Source organism: Eurosta solidaginis, chromosome 4, assembly GCF_040869045.1.
Source record: "Eurosta solidaginis isolate ZX-2024a chromosome 4, ASM4086904v1, whole genome shotgun sequence".
NCBI lineage: Eukaryota > Metazoa > Arthropoda > Insecta > Diptera > Tephritidae > Eurosta > Eurosta solidaginis.
Window position 1 is genome coordinate 252,491,145 of NC_090322.1, and position 22,710 is coordinate 252,513,854.

Below are 22,710 nucleotides of genomic sequence, written 5' to 3' on the forward strand. Positions count from 1 at the left end.
TTCAACTTCCGGCGCAGTGCGATTTTAATATTAGTCCATCGATTTACAAAAACAAAGTACATTGAACTTTTATTTATGTTCGTCACCTTGTATGGTTCCGCCATGGATGGGACGATTGTACGAAATATTTCATTTTTGTTGAAGCATTCCAATAAAACCAGCTAGGAATTTCTCATGATTCAATCACAAGAGGTTTGCTCGGCCGACAAATTTTTTGACAATTGCCGCCATTTTGCGCTCAAAGCGAATTGACATCCGTTAACGGTATTGTTTTATTTTGCGATTTTTCGAAAAATATTAGTAGTAGAAATAGGTAGCAATCAGTTTACAAATACCCGACTGCATAATGCCTTAGAACAATTTTTTAAATTTGATGATGAATTTTGAAACTATGCCAAGGTCTATTAGTGTGGCTGAACATAGATAATTTTATGAAACTACGGACACAAAGGAATTGTGCACTTTCGTAAACCTATGAACATACGAAGCCTAAACCAATTCAAAATTCATCGTTCAACGTCAAAAGCTCGACTAGTAAATCCACTCACGTAAAAATTTCATTAGTAAATAATGGAGACGCCATAACGAAATGTACTCATTGAGCATGTTAACTTATTCATTCCGTATGTTCGGAACATTCGTCTCCATTTAAGAATTTTTGGAATCAACCTCGTGAGCTTGTATCAAATGAACGTGTTCCGAATATTCTAATAATAACGGTTTATCCGGAACACTTCCATAAATACTTAACGGAAAAGAGCTTTCCTAAATTTTAGAATAAAAAGGTGAATACTCCCTGTGTAGCAGGACCGCACAGAAGCTTAACTTGTCTGTCAAAGTCAAGGTCGGAATATAAAGTTCTAAGACAATAAACCATTTTGTTTTATTTTAATTTTTTGTCAGTTCATTGCGACTGCTGAGTATAGTATCACCCCATGTCGGCTGCCTGTTCAAAATCATCCTATCTCAAAATATTTTTCAAAAATGTCCCAATTCAGGATTTGGTACCAAAAACGCCCTATATAAAAATTAGGTTGAAGAACGCCTTATTTCAGAATGCTTTTCATTATCTTCATCTTATGTCAAAATGCATTGAACTTATGGGCAGATAGGGAGTTTATGAAAAAAATTTTGAGATAGTGTAGTTTTGAATAAAATTCTAACGTACGGCATTCTTCAAACAAATTCTGAAAGAATGACTAAACATAACTCTTTATCAATTCACGAAATATTTATTAGAAAATGAATTATTTCCCCCAAAACCTGTTGGCATTTACAAATATATTATCACTACTAATATACTACTAAAGGTACTTTTCTACTTCAACTTTCGCTGAAGGGGATTTAATTATTTCCCGTTTTCCTTACTTAATAAAAGCTACCCGTCCTGACTTTTAAATTTGGCAGTGTCAAAGCTCTGTCATCATTGGAGAACAAACCTCTAGTAATTGACACTATCAATCATTACTGTTATGTGAAAAAAAATCATAATTATAGTAAGTTTTATAACTGTCATGGGTGGGACAAAAAATAGACGATACCCATTAATCAAGTTACTACTACGTTTAAATAACTAATTTTTATTAAATGGTTTTATTGCTATAATCTAAAATATATACAGCATTTGTCGCGGAAGGGACATGTTCGAATTGAAAGTCTTTAACGTACTTATTAAACTCACGAAGGTATTCTAATATCATAATATTTCCACTTAGAGCTTTAATCGAGATTTAGGCATCTGGAAGGATTTATCGTTTAATCTTGCAAGTTTATCGTACAAAATTAAATCGCGAAACGCAGAAGATTGACGTTAAATCTTCAATCGTTTGTTCAATCATTACAATATTTACGGTATGGCAACCTACAATTCATATATCATGTAATATTTTGATAGGAAAACACTTTAGGCGAAGAGCAATTTTTAAATTCATGTATGGCAGCTGTTTTTGAAGATTCTCAAGTATTTCGAAAGGTAAGTAAATTAAAAGAATGTATCTAAATAGACTATTCAAAAATCTTTTTCCTATGTAGAACATATGAAAATGTAGTTAAATTATACATTTTTTTAGGTTGAAAAACTTCACGAAAGTTGAAACTACACACGTGTCCTCACTTTATAGTTTTTTCCCATACGAAAAAATTAAACGTCAAACAAAACTAGTGGCGTCAGTGCAGGTTAAAATTTGAGATTTAATAAATCTTAACAGTTAAAACCCCAGGTGAAGATATGCTAATAGGCATCTGAAAGGAGTTAACGTTAAATCTTGCAAATTATATCGTACAAAATCAAATCCCTAAACGCAGAAGATTAAATATTATTTTCACTGGCCTCAAATGCGCACTTCCAAATGAGTCATTTGAAAGCGTTTACATTGACCTCATCTCGTTTAACTTTCCCTGCAAGACTCGACTGCGAGGGCACCAATCCATCACAAGAAAAGGCACTGACGTAATTGATTAAGTCATAGTTATTAAAAAAAGAAAAATGTATCCAAAAGCAAGGGAGTTTCTGATGGAATTGCCAGTTCGGCTTTAACCCTTGTTTATTTAAGAAAAATTTATACGTGTTATTAAGGTCACAAAATGACCATCTCTTCTATGTTTAACGCCTAAAAGGTTTATAATCTCAGATGCAGTTTTCAACATTTATAAGTTCTATCCATTATTCTCAGGTTTATAGAAAAATTTTAAGTTAATACAAATATATATGTACTCTTACGATACACGCTAAATTGTTATGTTCAAGACAATATTGTGTAATATTGTGGTTCACATACGTACTTCTTGTTGTTATTTGTTATGCTTACTGGTAAAAGCTTTGATAACTTCTGATGTAGTTAGTAATATTTATTGGTTTAGTTGATTATATATGGGTCTTTTTGTGATATGGTGGACGTGGTGTATATGTAGGATGCTGACCTGTTTTACTAAAAAATATCACCAAATGATCTTAACATAACAGAAGGGTTAAAAGAGCTATGCCTCCCCTGCAAAAATTGTTGGATTACGTGTTCCATTTTCTTCATGTTGGAGTACTCTAACAATACTCCTTTGCACTGCGTTTGTGGACCACCATCAGCCGATCATTGCTCGTTTTTTAACGACCGTGATCACGACACGATGACGGTCGAACAGAGTTGCCAAAAGTAAAATATTGCATACAAATGACTGGTAATAAAATTTTACTATGGCAACTCTGATAAAATGCAACCGCGCGCTGGTTTTATGTATACATACTATAGTATAGAGAAATATTAGTTTATTCACGCAAATGCTAAATAACATAAGAATATTCGTAGTAAAAAATATAAAAGTTGTATTGCCCCTCTTCATTTACTTTCATTTTAAATTAAATTCACTCCGATAATTCTTTCCGACATAATTCCCCCATGGAGTACTACAGTGAAAGTACTTTGGAAAGTACTCTCACGTATGTAGTCTATGGAATACTCACAAACAAAGCGAGAGTGGGATCACCTACTGCTCTCCTAGGACATCGCAATGTTTATTGGAGCACATTTTTTGTATGAATACAGATTAGTTTTGGAACACTCCTATACTCCCAAAGGTGTATTCCTTACATTATTTATGGAGTACTCGTGTTTTTTGAAGGGTCGTTTACCCATTGTGTTCTTGCCGGGTTTGTTTTAGTAAGAAAATGTCAGTAGCGGGTGTGGATTGCATTTGATGCCGGATGCGATGAAATGCGATCAAAAGAGTCATTTGGAAGTCATTTGTACTTTTTGCGAAATTGATTTGTAATGTGCCATTTGCATGGTAATTTTAAATTACTTCTTTATTTTTGTTTCAAAGGATTGTATTAATTAAACAATTCATCCTCTTTCCAACAATCACAATATGTATTTACTTAAACTTTCTGAAAATGTGTAGAAGGTATTTTTTTAATACCCGCCAAGTTGGTATACCATACATATAAATATCGAACTGACAATTTTAAATTCAAATGACAGATGGATTTTGAAGATTTCCAAGTTAAGATTTTTATTGCCAAACGTGAATAAAATAAAAAATGTATCAAAATAAAATATTCAGATATATTTTTGCTGTATAGAACATGTGAAAATGTATGTGTTTTATTTCGAAAAAGAAATTTTTTTTGTGGCTGGAAAAACTTCACAGAAGTTGAAACTGTGCATGCGATCCCACTTTGTACCTATGTAGTTTGTAGATATACTTTCAATCTCGCTATATTATTAATTTGTTTCATATACTTACGACAACATTGGGGCAGAGTATTGCACATATCATTTTTATTGCATTTATCATCATCTTTGCATGCTTCATCACAATACATTTCTTCTTTAGTGTGTGTATATACGCTGCTTATTCCTTCCATTAGTGAAAAGGTGGGAAATATGGCCCACATATAAAAAGCCCAATCGCTAGCGTCGAAAACTCCAACAAAAAGTATATATGAAAATAACCCTATAAAGTAATTGGGTGCAGTTTGTAAATAATATATGTATGTGATTATATGTATGATACGTAAATTTGCGCAAATCCAAACAAAGCGGTTTAATATCTAAATCTCTATGCAAATTGTTGCAAAACTAATCATCAACAAGATGAATAAATTCTCCCCCGTAAATCTAAATTGGTATGTTTTAAACATTCTGCAAAATTCCTAACCAAGTTCATTGTGCCAGCTGAAGCATTAATTGATTTGCCAACAGATGAGATTAGATAGGTAGGCTTTGCTTATCTAGATTAAAATAAGAAACATGTTTGCAACGCATGAACAAACATAAACTACGGTTTTTGAGGTTGCGTAATTGCCATGACGTGGCAAATTCATAGCCGTATATAATTTTTTTGGCGTTTTGTGTGAAAATACTACACCAGTTTGCAAATGCAATGATGCTAGGCCAATTGCCCTATTATTCACGGTTCACGATCAGGTGCAAATGGTCTTGCATGGTTGCATAGCAAATTTTCAATGCATACAACAGGCAATACAACAACAAAATATATGAAAATTCACCTGTCAACAATTTTGCAGAATGCAATGCTAGATATCTATCATTGTGAATGGAACTAAGTGTGATATCTTATCTGTCTACTGCCTGACAGGATGTTCAATATGGCTACTTTTTAGCGTTTTGACAGCGTGTCAGCGTGTTCAATATGGCGGCGCATATCTTCAGCGGGTGATAGAAAGAGATTCAGAATGAGACAGCGATAGTCAATTACAAATCAGGTGATCCAATCACTTTGGAATTTTGACGTCTATGCAGAAGATATCACACTTAGTTTCATTCACAATGATATCTATTGCTTTTGTGTTTCAGTTTATTCGCGATTCACGAGCTGGTTTTTGAACATTTTTTTACCCTAATTGTTTATCGTTAGCTTCAGAAAGGTCCTAACCAACAGATTTTTCGAAACTGCGTTTTTCACAGATTTTGGTGGTATATGTATGTATATGAAAATAAAATGGTTTTAACTTTTCCAGTAAAGTTTAAAATTTCTTAATTAGGACCTTTGTTAATTAAGATAAAATATGTTACACGGTTAGAATTTTCGAAATAAGGGTAAAAGTCTAGAACAGAGTTTGACTGCTAATACGGAACAAAAATGTCGGGAGAATTGTTGAAAGACGTATTGACCTCAACATAAATAATCCGAAGGCGGAAAAGAAAAATTGTATCTCTGTTCGGAGACATTTGCAGTTGAAAAAAAATTTGTGTACAAAGCGATATTGCACGGATTTGATTTTGATCCCACCCCATTGGTGGACCGGCTAGGTTAGTTTTTTATGAGCGTCAATGCAGAAAGCTGTTCTGCGCAAAAAATACTATGGATGCTACCCCCGTTTTCGGAGGGACCCGGGGTCATTTTTCGGCGTCGTTTGATACCTCTCCCGGAATTTTTAGACGCGTATTAGCAGTCGACCCGTATTCTGAACTTTTACCGAAATAAGACTAATTGCAATATCGGTAGCGGGTTATCAATACATTTAATGTCACGCAAATAGTCCCACCCTAGTGTGTATACATACTACAGAATACAATTTTACCGGTAATAATTTGAATTAGAACAGCTATTAAATACGTGGACCATATCGACCAGTAGAAGTATAAGGAGAGAACATAAATGAGGCCAATGCCAGAAAATCCATAGATGTTTATGATTAACATTGTATCTGAAAAGGGTACGCACAATTATTTTATACGCATATAACGCTGAAAAGCGCATTGAAAAGCAAAAAAAATTGTTTCGCTGTCTAAAAAACATAGAAGCCGTAGACATTTTTTCTTTTTATCGCCAAAATCAAATATATATGTATTTGTGAAAAACTGTTTACGATTTCTATACTATATTTCTCGCTTCGAACGCGGTATCCACATTTTAAGGAAATACTTAAGAAAAGTTTCGTATTTATTCTTGTATGAAAAATTGTAGCATACAAGTAATTTTAACGTTTCCTTTATCTCCACATTTTCTATGAAGCGATGCTACTTGGTGCAAGACCAAAGTCAGATTCAGACATGCACTTATGTACGTTAAAGAGAATACACCAAACAAAGGGAAAAGAACACTTGTGCTCAAATAGAATTCCAAATTCCATTTAACAAACTCATAACTACAGTCACTGTTATCGCTGGTATTTAACCGACTGTGTTCTTCCAAGGTCTTTGCTCAAGAAATAATACGCACATATCGTCGGCTAATATTCAGTGCCCTATATTACAGCTCCGACACATAAGCAATTTTTCATATAGATAAGTTTAACACATGCTTATGCATTATGAGTAGATTGCATGTATTTTTATGGAGAATGGTAGAATAAGCGACACTAGCGCCATCTGATACTGAAAAGTAGCCAACTTCCCAATTTTGTTCCAAGCAAATCATAAGAAGAAGAATTGGACATTTGCTTTGGCTAAGGGTGTTGGCACGCTTTGCAAGTGAAATTATTTTTCCCACTGGTTGGTAAATTTCCTAACATTTTTCACAATTAAAAACTGCAATATAACAATCGAATACGACACAAAATATGTTAGCAAGTATTTTTGTTGTATAGGGAGAATGTTTACAACAATGCTTCGCGAAATTTCGTTTGTGAATGGGCGAGGCGTAATAAACTTCAATTGCTAAGACTGAAGTTCCTTCAAATTTACAAACGCAACATTTTGGTTGATTGTGGCGATGTTATTGGAATGCATAAGCTTGTGTTAAACGCATCTATATGAAAAATTTCATTGTGTTACCGCATTTAGCATAAACCTAATTTTTCTGGTCGGCAAAAAATTAGATGTAAATGTAAGGGCAAGAGCATGAGCATCCCAGCAGGAAATTAAATTTTAATTGCAACGTGCATTTATTAAAACAGTTTTATCAAACTTTTTTGAAAATTTGGTTATAGATTCAGAAATAGTTTAAAATATTCCCAAGTCCCTTAATTCATCATTTTAGTCGCCTCGAAAGATTACCAATATTTCTACATGTAAATGTGCATGCAACTTGGCTTGTAGAAGCGGGTTGACATGGCAAATAGCGCAAAAATAGTGGCAATCTTTCGATTAAAACACCATACCTCCAAAACTAATTCGGGTGTCGCTACCAGAAAAGTGCGGAATGTTAAAAAAATAAGTGACTGATTTAAGAAAAAAACAAAAAGATTCATTCATGTTAATTTTTAACTATTTTGCTAAGTTAATTTAAACATTTTATAGTAATTTTTTGGAGGGAAGAATTTAAATTTTTTATTGGCTCAGAAAGAAAGTGACTCCAGAATGAAACTTACATTGATATATAAAAAATAAAAAAAGGTAAAAATCAACCCTAAACATGTTGAGACCATGAGCCATGAGTTAATTACGGAAAAGCCGTCTTTACAGTTGTGTTTCCCCATCTTAATATTTCTCACAGGGAGTCTTTACATTTGTGCGACAGCCAGGCATGCTTAACCAACGAACCGATATCATTTCGTTACGATAATTAACGTTAATAAACGAAACAAAGTCATTTCGTTTCGTTTATTAACGGTAAGAACGTCAAATTAACAAAATGATTTCGTTTCGTTTTCTGCCATATCAAAACGAAATCAAATCGTTTATGTTGACTATTAATTTCAAACTATGCTGGCAAAGCTGATTGATGGCGGAGTCATTAAAGGTGAAAGCATTAGCCAAGCTGATTGCAACTTTTCTCATGAATTTTGACAGTACGAACATTTCTCAGAGTATTTTTGACATTACCACCAACGAATTACACAAACAAATTACATGGAGTTTGTGTGTGTATGTGCGCTCGTTGTTACCACCTTACGGCTTCACCATGGCTATAGCATTGCCAGCACAATTCAAACATAAAGTATCACGTTTTTGTTAGCGTTTTTAACGTTAACGAAAGCTTTTCGTTTCGGTTAAAAACGAGATACAATTTATCTCGATAATTTCTTTATCGATAATATTTCGAAGTGTTTCAACGGAAACGGTGGAAATTTTTTGATAAACGATTAGCTTAACGTTAAGGTGCATCCCTGGCGACAGCCGTTTTGTTGCTGTCTTGCTAACAACTAAAGGCCCCATTACTGATACTTAGCATAGACTTGACTTGACTTGGCGTAAACTTGGCAACTTAGCCTTGATTATACTCCACTTAGCGCATACAATCTGACATCATAATCAATAAATGTCAATTTGTATGACAAAATGTGAAAATGAAATGGAAACAAACAAATGGCATCTCAAAATGTAAACGTCACTTAGAACTTGCATAGAAAAATAGAAAATCAAAATTCAACAGACTTCTAAGTCAAGTTAAGTGTTGCTAAGTTTTGAGTAATCAGTAACATGCAATGTTAATTTAACAGAACTGTGACAGTTCTCAAGCCAAATCAAGTCTATGCTAAGTATCAGTAATGGAGCCTTTAGCATAGTCTTGACTTGGCTTGAGAATTGTCACTTACAGGTCTGTTAAATGAACATTGCATGTTACATATTACTCAAAACTTAGCAACACTTAACTTGACTTAGAAATCTGTTGAATTGTGATTTTCTATGTAAGTTCTAGGTGACGTTTACATTTTGAAATGCCATTTGTTTGTTTCCATTTCATTTTGACATTTTGTCATACAAATTGACATTTATTTAAAAATAAATTTCAACGCTGATTATGATGCCGGATTGTATGCGCCAAGTAGCAGTTTTCATATAGATTCGTTCAACGTAAACTTATGCATACCAGTAACATCGGCACAATCAACCAATATGTGGCGATTGTAATATAAAGGAACTTCAGGCTTGGCAATTAATTTTTATTTCGGCTTCCCCATTCACATACAAAGCGAAGCACTGTTATACACATTCTCACTATACAAGAAATATACTTTCTAATATATTTTGTGTCCTACTCATCGGTTAAATTTCAGTTTTTAACTGTGAAAAATGTTAGAGAAGTTACAAACGAGTGGGAGTGCACTTGCAACGTGTGCCAGTACCCTTAGCCAAAGCAAATGTCAAATAAATAAGCGGCTATGAGATACAAAACGATAAATAAATAAGCAAGTGTTCCAGAAGTTTGCACCCTGGAGGAAATAAGTGAACGAGCCATTCCAAGTGATGACTCAGTTTGATTTTAAAACGTTGTAAGTGAAATACGCAAGTGATTTAATTGTGAAGTACTACTACCATAGTGATGTCGTGAATAGAGTTATTTATTCCACACTTCAGCGATTCCAACGATAACAGAATGTGCAAAGTTGCAGAAAATATAGAACTCCTAGAATTCGTTACCTATGCAAATGTATAGCTGGAAATACAAACGAATGCTGCTAGAGGGTTTTGTTTTTAAAAAAAGTTTCATTGATGACAGAGAACTTTTCAAAATGAGAATTAATACCATCTGAGCTAAGTTTAAGAAATCAATTTGCCATCTAAAGTCAATTTTGTTAAAGTTGGTGATGGAGGGTACTGAATAAAGACGACGTTATATTTCATGGAGAAACCGGGTCTCCCCTATGTGCACGTTTGCTAAAAAAATATTTAGAAAAAGATAGCAGAAAGCGTATGAGTTGTTTTGAGAAGGTGAATACTACTTGAGCGGGTTTTTTTTTTTTGTTTTTTGAATTTTTGATTTCCTGCGATGTGGATACCATGCTTTAAACAACATGAAGATTTCTTACCAACAAAAAAAATTACAAATACATTCTTTACAACCAATAAAGTGTTATAAGGAAACATGTTTTTTCTTCAAAACGGATTCAAGCGTAACAAAATGATTTGCAAATTATATCCGTTATATTTTTATTTCTTACTTTTGTTAGCTAAAAAAAATGCGAAAAATTTTATTTTTTATATGGAAGAAAATCTAAAGCACCGTCCAGAAAAAAAATGTTTTAAAATCAATGCGAATTTGAGAGACTTAAAACTCGCATTTTGTCAGACTGAAATGAGTTGGGCCAAAGCTCTAAATAAAAATTTGGAAGCTTTCGAAAACGTGTTCGAAATTAATTTACATAGGTTTTGCTGTGTGGTTCATTAATGTTTTTTTTTTTAAATTAGCTAAAATAAAATAAGAAGTAAATAACGGATACAATTTGCAAACTATTTCTGCTGCTATTATTTTTCTCACAGCAGTATGCACATTAGACTGTCTCACCAAACAATTATGCAAGTTTCCATTATAATTATAAAAAAAACTCATGCCAAAATATTACGAAAACACATAAATGTATGTATGTATTTACTACTTTGACATTGGCGGTGAGTACATATGTACACTTACGGACAAAAAAAAAACAAAAAAAAACCGAGGCAATTGTTTCCACAGTCACTACAGGTGCGTTACGAAAATTTTAGTTATTGTGATTAACATCAACAATTTCTTAACTCATTAGGTGGTATCTTAAGGCGAGAAAGTTAGAAAGTCGCTAAAAGTTTTCGTAAAAGCAATAATATATCATAAAAGTAATTGTTTTATCCTTGAAGAAAAAATTAATATATGTGACCTGGAATCATGAAACGACCCTATTGTGCGGAAATACCGGTCTTCACTTTTTGAGTGATTCTTATAGGAAATTTAACGGCCTTTCCAATGGAATAAACGGCAGAATCTCACATAGACTGATTGAGTCCGTAGTGTTACCAGAAGTTTGTTTTAATGACCAAACTGAAAAACCCTATCAAAAACCAGGACCTATGTTATAAAATAACTCCGTCCTCTTGGCAAATACTAGAAGCTTCCTAGGACTTAAGCCACTTGCTGCTTCTAGATCTGAGAGCTGTATCACTCTTAATAGCTGGAGTCTTAGCCTGGCAAGTGCAGGGCACGAGCACAGAACGTGCTCGATCGTTTCCTCCTCCAACCCGCACTTCCTAGATATGCTATCACTGACCAAGCCTTATGTTGATTTTTTTAAGGGACATTGTGTCACCGACAGTTTGCTTGTGAGAGCATTGAGGGCATTCGCTGGTTGACTGTGAAGTAGAACGGTAGTCAGTTCGTGGTACAATCAATTTCCTTAACATTTGAATTATAATTTAAACTAAACCTTTTGTTAATTAAATAAATAAATACATGTATTACTTTTATAAACGTGGTGAGACTATTCATTTAAATTCATTTGGACATTCCTGACATCTCAGAAGTGATATGAACATATTTTACATCCATTCCTACATACGAATTGAATTTTCAATCAACGATACAAGCGAGGGAAAAATACCACAAGTAAGCGAATCAACGAATAAGTTTAAAAAGAAAAGGAGCAAACAAAATTGGTTCTCTTAACATATTTAAGAGATCATTTGCAACAGTTACATACGAAAAGTTACAACGGCAAGTGACTTTGCATACGTACAAAACAAAAGGTAAACGCAAACGAATCAACAATCGAAGTAGCGAATGTAAGAACACAAGCAGAAGGGTAGTTTGTGTGTTTGCAACGACTTCGATACAAATAAAACGACGAGAACGCAACAACAACAAAAAAATAAGACAACAGCAAGAGTAGATTTATTTTGTTTTGTGTTTTTGGCAACGGCTTAAGAGCAACGTAAAAGGTGTTTATAGCTGCAATATTGAAGAACGTTCTGGAATTCTATTGAGGAGAATTATTATACGGGCTGAACAACGGCGAGACGTTCAAGAAAAACCAACGTGATTACAAGTGAATTTCTGCAGAACTGGAAAAAAAAAGAAGCAAGACAATTTTTTTAATTTTTTTGGATGACAATTGCATGCAGAAAAGTTAATTGCACTATAATATAGGAAAAATTATCAAATTAAACACTCTAAAGGTTGAACAAATCAACAAATTGCTACAAAACCAAGGTGCGACGGTAATGGCCAATAAAGCAACAAAAATTATTAAATTGGCAGAAATGTATGGCGTTGATGAAGTTGATGCTGAAGAGTTGGAGGTAAGCAGCAAAGTTACAGCTATGCAGAAGCAAATGGAAGAAATGCGTGGCATTATTGCAGGGCTAGCTAAGCCTGTAAACGATTTGGTGACAGTACAGACAAGGCAAACGTTAACACCGTCGAACGCCACAACGATTCCAGCAGAAGCAAGTTGCCACGATAACCAGTCAACTGCCACAACAGAGGTTCACGCTGAAATACCAAGGAGTTAATCGGAACATGATTTTAATGGTACACCAATAGCAGATCGTCCATTGTTAGTCCCAATGACGCAACGTGAATGGAAAAGAAGCGCAGTGCACGACATCATCGCAATATTACCTGATTTTGATCCATTAAAAGGGAGTTTAACATCTAAACAGTTTGTTGATAAAGTTATACAGCTACGAGACGCATACGGATAGTCTGAGCAAGAAATTTTGTTAGCCGCTCAATCAAAGTTGAAAGGGGTGGCCAAAGAATGGCTCGATGCACAAACCGTATTTCAACGATGGTCAGCTTTTGTATCAGCATTTCAAACAGATTTTCTTTTCACAATGTGTACGGCAGAAGTGCACGCGGAATTATCACGAAGAAAGAGGCGAACAAATGAAACTTTTAGTCAATACTATTACGCGATGTTAAATATTGGTAGGCGAGGTAAGGTTGATGAAGAATCAATCAATACATATGTTATTGGGGGGTTAAATGACAGTAATTTAACACGCACATTTATGGCAATGAAATTATCAACATTAACGATTTATTGCGATCTCTTTATAGTTTAGCAAATGTATATTGTGCATTCAAAGGTACAGATAGTGGTAATAGAAATGTAAACGAGGTAATACGAAATGTTACTACAGAGAAGAAATCTACAAAATGTTTTAATTGCAACGAGTATGGACACATTGCAGCAAAATGTCCAAAGCCTGCAAGAAAGGAAAGATGCGCAAAATGTAACAAAGTGGGGCACGATTCTAAGTCTTGCCGCTATGAAAAATCAACGGTTGCAAAGGTAGTTGGTGAAAATTTATATCCACCTTTAATGTCAAGTGTCTTGCTGAACGGTGACCAGTATTCGGCGTTTATCGATACTGGCAGCGACACATCAATAATATCCGAATCCAAAGTACCAACCAATGTGGAAAAGAAAGTATGTGTTAGAAAGTTAGAAGGATTTGGGGTGCAAGCGTTGAAAGCAAAGAAGAGATTGAAGTAGAATTAGTTATAGAAGGCAGCGTACTGAATACAAACTTGCAGGTAGTACCCGACGAGTTTATGCCATACGATCTGTTCATTGGACGAGATGTTTTGTGTCGAAAAGATTGTTCACTAGTTATACAGTCGGGAAATATGCAAATAGAGAAAAATACGGCAAAGGGTTTTAATGTTAATGTATCATTAAGCAAAGATGAAATGCACGAAGTACTTCATTTACTAGAAAAATACGATTGTTTTGCAGAAGATTTAGGAAAGCTTGGACGGTGTAAAACAATAACTATGGAAATCGTTGTCAGCACCGAGAAACCAATTACAGGTAGGCAGTACCAGGTACCTTTTATCCAAAGACCTGTACTTTCCACGATAATTGGCGACTTGCTTAAGCACAATATAATTCGTCAGAGTTCATCACCTTACGCAGCTCCAGTTGTAATAGTGAAGAAGTCAAACAGGGAAGATAGAATGTGCGTTGACTTTAGGGCACTTAATGCGGTCACCAAAAAAAAACAATTCCCAATACCAATAATAGAAGAGTAGTTGTCAAAGCTTGGGGGTAATACGTTTTTTTACCACCCTTGATATGACTGCAGCATATTATCAAATTCCACTACATGAGGAGAGCAAGAAGTTCACAGCGTTTTTGACGCCTGAGGGATTATACGAGTATAATGTAATGCCATTTGGACTGCGAAATGCACCAATGGTCTTTCAGGAGATGATTATTCAACTTATACGTGGTTTGAGAAACCGAGACAAAATTATAAGCTACGTTGATGAGGTTATAATCGCAACAAAGAATGTTAGTGAAGGTATTGGTGTCCTAGCCGAGTTTTTGGAGGCAGTACGAAATGCTGGTCTCACGCTAAAACCAAGTAAATGTACTTTTATGTCAAGAAATGTTAAATTCTTGGGCCATGTCGTAAGCCAAGATGGTATTAAGCCTGGTGAGGAGAAAACAAAATCAATTAAAGTTTTTCCTCAACCCACTAATGTAAGTGAAGTCCGTCGATTCCTTGGCTTAACAGGTTTTTTCAGGAAGTTTATACCAGATTATGGTAGTATCGCTATGCCGCTAACAACGTTACTAAAGAAAGCACAAACATTCATGTGGACAGACGAACATGCCATAGCTTTTGAAAAATTAAAACATGCACTTTGCACTCAGCCGGTGTTAGTTTTGTTTGACGTAACAAAGAGCCACGAAGTACACACCGACGCTAGTTCCATAGGGCTAGCTGGAGTGTTGTTGCAGCTAGAAGGCGAGGATTGGAAGCCGGTACACTATTACAGCAGACGATGTAATGCAGCTGAGTCTACGTATCTACGTAGAGACGCTTGAACGATTACGAGTTTATTTAGTCGGTACCCCATTTGTTGTACGAACGGACTGCAATGCAATTGCAACAACTTAGTCCACTACAGCATCGAAGCCGCGCATTGCCAGATGGTGGCTAAAACTAAAAAAGAATTTGATTTTACATGTACATATCGACCTGGGTCTAAGATGCAGCACGCAGACTCACTTAGTCGAGCGCCTGTTGAAATATCGAAAGGTACAAACACTGTTGCAGAAAAGATATTGAAACTTAACCGAGGCAATACGATTGATGATTGGATTTACTCAATGCAACTCCAAGATGAAAATTTAAAACGAATAAGCAATATAATTACAGGGAAAGAAACGGCAGATGAAGCTACAATTAAGCAAATTAAAACCGATTATACGATGCATAACAGTCGATTATTTAGAAAAGCTAAGGGCGAAATGAAATTAGCAGTACCAAAGGCAGTAAGATGGCGAGTTGTTAAGTCATGTCATGATGACTCTGGACATTTTTCTTTAGAAAAAACATTACAGCGTCTATGCAAACATTTTTGGTTTCCACGCATGAGGAGGTATGTCAAATCATACATAGCAGCTTGTGAAGTGTTGCTTATATAAAATGACGGGAGGTAAACCGCAAAGCCAATTGTACGTAAGCAATGTGTTGCCGATCCCATTTAGGCACATCTTTATTGATCATGTGGGTCCATTCCAACGCAGCAAATCAGGGTTTTCGTACATATTAGTAGTTGTATGCGGATTCAGTAAGTACGTAATCCTAAAGGCAGTCAGAACTACGAAAACTGAACCAGTCGTAAAAGCACTAGAAGAAATCTAGGCCATTTTTGGTCAACCACTTAAAATAACATCAGATCGAGATACGGCGTTCACTTCGGAGCAATTTGAAGAATTCATTTCCAATCATGGTATTCAACACAACAAAACTGCAGTACGAACACCGAGAGCTAACGGACAGGCCGAACGCGTAAATAAAACAGTTATCAACGCTTTGAAATGTATGAGCGAAACTGCCAAAACATGGGATAAAATGCTTCCAAACATTCAATGGACGATAAATTCCCAACGTAATGAGGTAACAAAATAATGAACTTCCCAATCCCAGAGATGTAACATACAACCGAATGATACAAGCTATAAACGATGATGATAAGGGTAATCCAGATATCGAGGTGAAACGTGATGAAGCAGCAAACAGTATAATGGCAGAGAGACATAAGTGGAAAGAGCGTTATGACAAAAGACACCAAACTCCAAAGAAATATGATGTTGGCGACTTAGTGGTCATTGATCATGTTCCAAATGCAACAGGTCTCTCCCATAAGCTGGATCCCATATTTAAAGGACCATATATTGTTACGAAAGTACTTAACTACGACAGATATATTATCGAAGATCTACCAGACTCAACACATACACAAAGACGTTATTGCAACATATGTAGTGTGGATCACATAAAACCGTGGTGTGCATTGATTCCTGAACTTGATGGTATCGAGGACGACGATGATTCGTCCATGCAGGACGAAATGTCAGGAAAGGCCGAGCTGTCACCGACAGTTTGCTTGTGAGAGCATTGAGGGCATTCGCTGGTTGACTGTGAAGTAGAACGGTAGTCAGTTCGTGGTACAATCAATTTCCTTAACATTTGAATTATAATTTAACCTAAACCTTTTGTTAATTAAATAAATAAATACATGTATTACTTTTATAAACGTGGTGAGACTATTCATTTTAATCCATTTGGACATTCCTGACAATTGTGTCATGGTCGTCAGAGTAAGTGCAATAGTATACATGGCCGAATAAGCCGTTGCCACGCCAGTTTTTCAAATTTGTAAAATATGTGGTTTAAGACATCATTACGAGGATGTTCCCCTTAATTTTTAAGATTGCAGCTCTTCGTTACAGAGATATCTTATATGTATATGTTTGTTTTTTTATAAAGAAAGTGGGCGTAGTTGTCTGCCGTTTGTATTTTTTTTTTTAGCACTTCCTCCTTGAATAGGAATATCTGAAGATATTGCTCCCTACTTGAAGGCAATAGCTCAATTAGGTATTAAAATATCGAAAAGTCAATTTACAGGACATATTTGATATACATATAAAAACTCTGCGTGGCTATATACCAATTACGGCCACTTCTTGTAGGAACCTTACCCGTGTTCCAAAGTAGCGGCGTGACAAATTTCATTACAACAATTAGCAACAAAAGAGAATTTTGCTATCCGACCAGCTTTGGTGCTAATAGATAAGGAAGGAACGGAGGTGCGCTTAAACGCGGTGTGAATCGCTCTTGGTTGTGAACAGAAAGGAGCCATAAACGTTTTAAAGAAATCGCGTCGACACCAAGTATTAGGGATTAGCCTAAAACATCGCGTTTTGCATATGACATATATGTGCCCGTTTTATAAATATGTATTTCTTCGGTAGATGGGGCAGTGCTAGTATTTAGGGCCGAACGAAGGACATTCTCTCCACAAGGCGCTACTAATTGTGTGACAAATTTTGAACGATCCGATAGAAATTGAGCCATGCTACATTGAAATGCCATGATTTGGTCCCGGAAAAAACCCCGAGTGACTCCAGAACATATACCAAGCTACCGGTGGAGGTGCAGATTTTGTACGCACGTATTTGACTTTTTTTTCAGTAGAAGCATGCGTATATATGTGTGTCAGGGGTTAAAACAACATAAAAACAAGAAATACCTACTCGTAGATGAAGGCTTTTACGATCAATACATCGTACAATTGTTTATATGTCCCGTTGAAAATCAAATAGTTCTGCTGAAATAGTAAAAAAATGTACTTTTACTTATTTTCAGCAAGTAATTCGAAACCAGATCATGAAATACTTATAGCTTCAAAGCACAGTAAAATATTCAAGTTTTTTTTCTGCTGACGGCGACGGCTCGCATCCATTCAAGTAATATCTGAAGTAAAATGAAAAAAAAAAAAAATTGTTTGCTTTGCTTTTTTCTGTTGCTGAAATATTTCCCAAATTTAAATTCAAACAATTTTGTAATACTGAAAATTAGTCCAGCATTTTCAAACCCTGGTTTAAAATAAAAAATATTGAATTTTTATGCTGAAATAACCGTTCAGCGCGAACATTAGAGCATCCGAATAATTCGAATTTTCGACTAATCGAATATCACGAGCTCTAGTCAGCTTTACTTGGAGTTTAAATACTCACTGAAAAACCGGCCAATAAAATACAATAAATTCCCGAATTTTTTTGTTGGTATAATGAGACATTCTAATTTACATACATATTTAATTTTAGTAAAAAGTAATTTTGATTTAATCTTACATAGTTTATCTGAAAACGAGTAACCTTCAACAGGCGATAAGGCTAGAATTATTGTAAAAACGATAGTATAACAGAAGAAAGTTGAAATATCCCATATTAAGTTGACAAGCCAATAGCGTGTCATACTGACTCCAGCTAGTTTTTGTAATGTCAATAAATGATATTTGCGCTCATCGACAAGCGGTATAATGAAACAAGCCAAAGTAATCGGTATAGCAACACCGAACACCAATGGTAGCAGCAAATGTGTCCTGTCTTGATCGATTAGATGAATTCTTTCACGTAAAGGCATAATTTGTGGACTATTGGCCATGGGGTGAAGGGGGCTAGAATCACGTACTACACCGCTAAAGAAAAGAAGGTTGTTATAATTTTATTAAATGCTAACAAATGATATTTCAAACCAGGGCAGCATGTTAACTTTAATTTTTTCAAAAAAAAAAAAATCTTATCATTCGTATTGTTTTACAATAAATTTAACGTTAACTGGCAAACGAAAAAAAAAGTTAAATTAAATTTATTGTAAAATAAAATTACATTTTTTCGTTTATTGGTAACATTAACGTTAAAAAAAGTTATACTTCTTTCTCCTCGCTTTAAAGTGAGATTTACACTCCGAGAGCATTTCCTTAAAGATTAGTATTAATATAATTTTTTTAAATGTAATTATTCACTGTAGTATTCTAAGTTTTAGGCTTAAAAAGTCGTAATAATATAGAAATAAAATAATAAAAAATAAAATAAATGTAAGGCGCGATAACCTCCGAAGAGATCCAAAGCCGATCTTCTCTTCCAATTTGCGTCGTGCTCCTCTTGATTTTCCCTATAAATTGGCCGGACGGGACCTACATGTTTTATACCGACTCCGAACGGCATCTGCGAGGCACAGAAAGCTTTTCATGGCAGAAATACACTCGGAGCGCTTGCCAAACACTGCCGGGGAGCGACCCCGCTTAGAAAAACTTTCTTCTAATTTGAAAAAGCTTATTTCTAAAATTATGATGTTGCTTTGACCGGGGTGCGAACCCAAGGCATACGGTGTGGTAGGCGGTGGTAGCGTGCTCTGCACCACGGTGGTCGCCTAAATAAATTAATATGTATCCTAAATAACTTACCCAAGATAAAGATTATGCATTAAATTCAAAACAAGCGGCGCTGAATGAAATATACGTTGATTTATCCATAATTCGTAGTTATTATCATCATTTATTTGCACTGCACCAAATTTATTTTTTACATTTTTTGATCCTCTTAAATATTCCTCATATGTCATGTTTACACATCCAAACGAGTTCTCATGAAACATCATTGAGTTATCACCAAGAAATTTACTTCTTCGAACACTCTTAATATAAACAAGTTTACAATTTGAGTATTCGGTTAAATCGAGATTTTTGACAAAACCCAAACGCATTGAATGATATTTTGAGGGTAATTGCAAATTATATTTGGCCATGGCGGCCACCAAAAGCATGCAAAATATTGACACACCAATTGCTATGAGTGGAATATAATTTGATGCTTGTTGTATAAGTTTTTTATTTAGTAAAGCGTATGTTTGTTGTTTGGGAAGTTCTTTCGGAGGAATTAACTCGTACTGAAGGTTTTCTGAAAGTGTAATAATTAAAAAAATAATAGTAATTAAATATGTACCTACATTGACGGCAATGTAACTTGTTAAAATAATCCTACTTACTATCATCTCTTATAACTTGCTTAGTATTTCGAGTACTCAATGTCATATAAACTTCCGCCAGATCGCTGCTAATTGCTCGCATATCTACTATGCCCAGTAGTTTCTGTTCCTTCTCCAAATGTATCAACATATTTTGAAATTTCGGTCGCATTTCAATTGGTAATTTATAGTATAGCAGTTCACCAATTTCATTTTCAGGTATAATTCCCGGTATAAATTTATGAATCAGTTCTGTAATTGCTTCTGTTGATGTTGTTGCTGACTTCACTATAATCTAAGACATTCAAGGAAATCAATGTTTGTTATACTCAGCGTGCTTTGCACAAAAAACCTGATTAGTAAGTAAATAATACACCTAGAATGTTGAAATTTGACATGTGGACTGGTATTGAGACTCTTGATAAACATTTTAAAAAAATTGTTAAATAGGCGTGGCACCGCCCACTTGTGAGAAAATCAATTTTACAAATATTATTAATAATAAATCAAAAATCATTAAACCTATCGTAACTAAATTCGGCAGAGAGGTTGCCTTTACTATAAGGAATGCTTTGAAGAAAAATTAACGAAATCGGTTAAGGACCACGCCCACTTTTATATAAAAGATTTTTAAATGGGGTGTGGACGAATAAAATAAGCTATATCTTTGCAAAAAAGAGCTTTATATCAATGGTGGATTTATAACAATAAATAGGAAAAACTTCAAATTTTAAAAAATGGGCGTGGCACCGCCCCTTTTAAGACTAAGCAATTTTCGGTTTCGGGAGCCATCATAACAAAATTGGGTACACATATTTTCCTTATAGCAGGGAATATTTCTAGAAAAAATGGACGAGATCGGTTAAAGACCACGGCAACTTAGATATAAAACAAGATTAAAAGGGTCGGAGACTAGAATAATAAGCTATAACTTAGCAAAAAATTTTTTTGAATCAATGATACTTCACTTATCAAGTTTTACTGTAAGAGGAAATGGGGTAAGAGGAAATGGCGGTGCCACGTGTTATGTAGAAAAGTAATTTATCTGAAATGAAATGTAAAATTGAAGCACACGCTGAGTATATAATGTTCGGTTACACCCGAACTTAGACACCTTTACTTGTTTTTTGTTTAGTTTCTGATCAATACAGCTATTATTTAAATACATGGTTAACCTTAAATCTGAAACTTTTTTGTACAACATACATATGTAAGTAAGTGTATGACCAAAACAAATGTTGCCTAAAATTTCGACTTTACCGGTTTTGTTGAAAATAGTGCGCAGAACTTGATTGCAATTTTAAATCAGAGAAGTATACACTGCCATTTAAAAGAAAAGATAAATGCAACGTCAGTCATCAGTAACGCGATTAACTAACTTTTGCTGATTTTAAAAATCGAGATTTTTACCGTAGTCAATTATTGGCCCTTATTATGAGCATCTCTCGATCTTCGATCTTCGTTGGCTACCTAAAATCGAATTTCGAATTCGTATTATGACAGCTCATTGCTGCCAAAATATTCGTTGTGTATCTAATTTTGAATGGAATAGAAGTTTGTTGTCGACGCTGTATTGAATTAGAAGAAAATTGTTTGAAATGTAAGTTTTCTGTGTTTATCTTCTAATTTTTTGCTACCTAATAGTAATTTCAATATATTTGTATTAATCTTATATAGGTTCAAGGTCATGAATACAAAACAGCAGCTTGGAAGACTGGTCTCAAAAATGGGACAAAATCCGTTTATAACAAAACGAAATTGCACAAAGGATCAGGTGGAAAAAAGTTCCGAGTGGATTTTCGTTCGCGATGCTCAGTTGAGACAACCCCTACCGCAAAATCTGAGAATTGTTGCCAATTTCAAAATGATTGGAATAGACTTGGCTCCCGTGCGTTGTTGCAGTGAATGGCTTTACTGGATAGCAAGTCCATGAACGTTTCTTTGGTCAGTATGAAGTTTAGTTCACATGTGAATGTTACAATGTTGTTGCAATTCTGGATAGTTCCAGTACTTAAGCTTCTTCATAATAAATAATTTTGTTTTTATTTTATTTGGTTGCATTGTCGATTGAGTGATTTACTAACTTTGTTTTAGTAACACTTGTTGTTAAGTATGTATTCAATCACTTTGTGAAATAGTGGTATCTCTGGTGATACATACATACATAGATGTAAGGCGCGATAAACTCCGAAGAGATTTTAGGCCGGGCTTCTCTTCGAATTTGCGCCGTACTGCTTTTTATTTTTCCTACAAATTGGCGGGACGGGACCTACTTGTTTTATGCCGACTCCGAACGGCAACTGCAAGGCACTGAGTTTTCAATGACAGCTTTACATGGCAGAAATACACTCGAGTGCTTGCCAAAGACTGCCGAGGGGCGACGCCGCTTAGAAAAATTTTCTTCCAATTGAGGAACCTTGTTTCTAAAATTTTGCTATTGCTTTGCCCGGGCCGTGAACCCAGGATTTTCGGTGTGGTAGGCGGAGCGCGCTACCAATACACCACGGCGGTCGCCTGGTAATAAAAAGTCAAAATTTACAAAAAGGTCAGAGAGGAATTAAGAATAAACAACTAATCATTTGTTCGATTGTGCAGGATTCAGCAAAGTTTAGTATATTTGAAATGGTTTGAACATTTTCTGACCTTTTTTATTTTTATTCAGAATGGATTCCAACCGCAAGGTCTACCAGCGGGTTGGGGGTCAGAATATATCCGTGGTAGGTATGCCTGTCGTAAGAGGCGACTAAAATACTAGATTCAAGGGGCTGTGTAGCGCAACACTTCA

General features: G+C 35.1%; 1 protein-coding gene and 1 long non-coding RNA gene across 2 annotated transcripts in view; one reads left to right on the forward strand and one right to left on the reverse strand.

Annotated features, from left to right (window-relative positions):
- The window catches only part of LOC137251333 (ATP-binding cassette sub-family A member 17), a 70,036-nt gene that overhangs the window by 32,225 nt on the left and 15,101 nt on the right, over nt 1-22,710 (reverse strand). The window contains exons 6-10 of the mRNA XM_067785723.1: nt 19,947-20,220; nt 19,366-19,858; nt 18,251-18,597; nt 6,038-6,163; nt 4,237-4,446 (exon numbers count right to left, since the gene is read on the reverse strand). Of these exons, the coding sequence (XP_067641824.1) occupies nt 4,237-4,446; nt 6,038-6,163; nt 18,251-18,597; nt 19,366-19,858; nt 19,947-20,220 (1,450 nt within the window). The remainder of the gene's footprint in view (nt 1-4,236; nt 4,447-6,037; nt 6,164-18,250; nt 18,598-19,365; nt 19,859-19,946; nt 20,221-22,710) is intronic.
- On the forward strand, nt 21,363-21,975 carry LOC137251334 (uncharacterized). The gene is made up of 2 exons (XR_010953211.1): nt 21,363-21,525; nt 21,603-21,975. It is a non-coding gene; the product is annotated as an uncharacterized lncRNA (long non-coding RNA).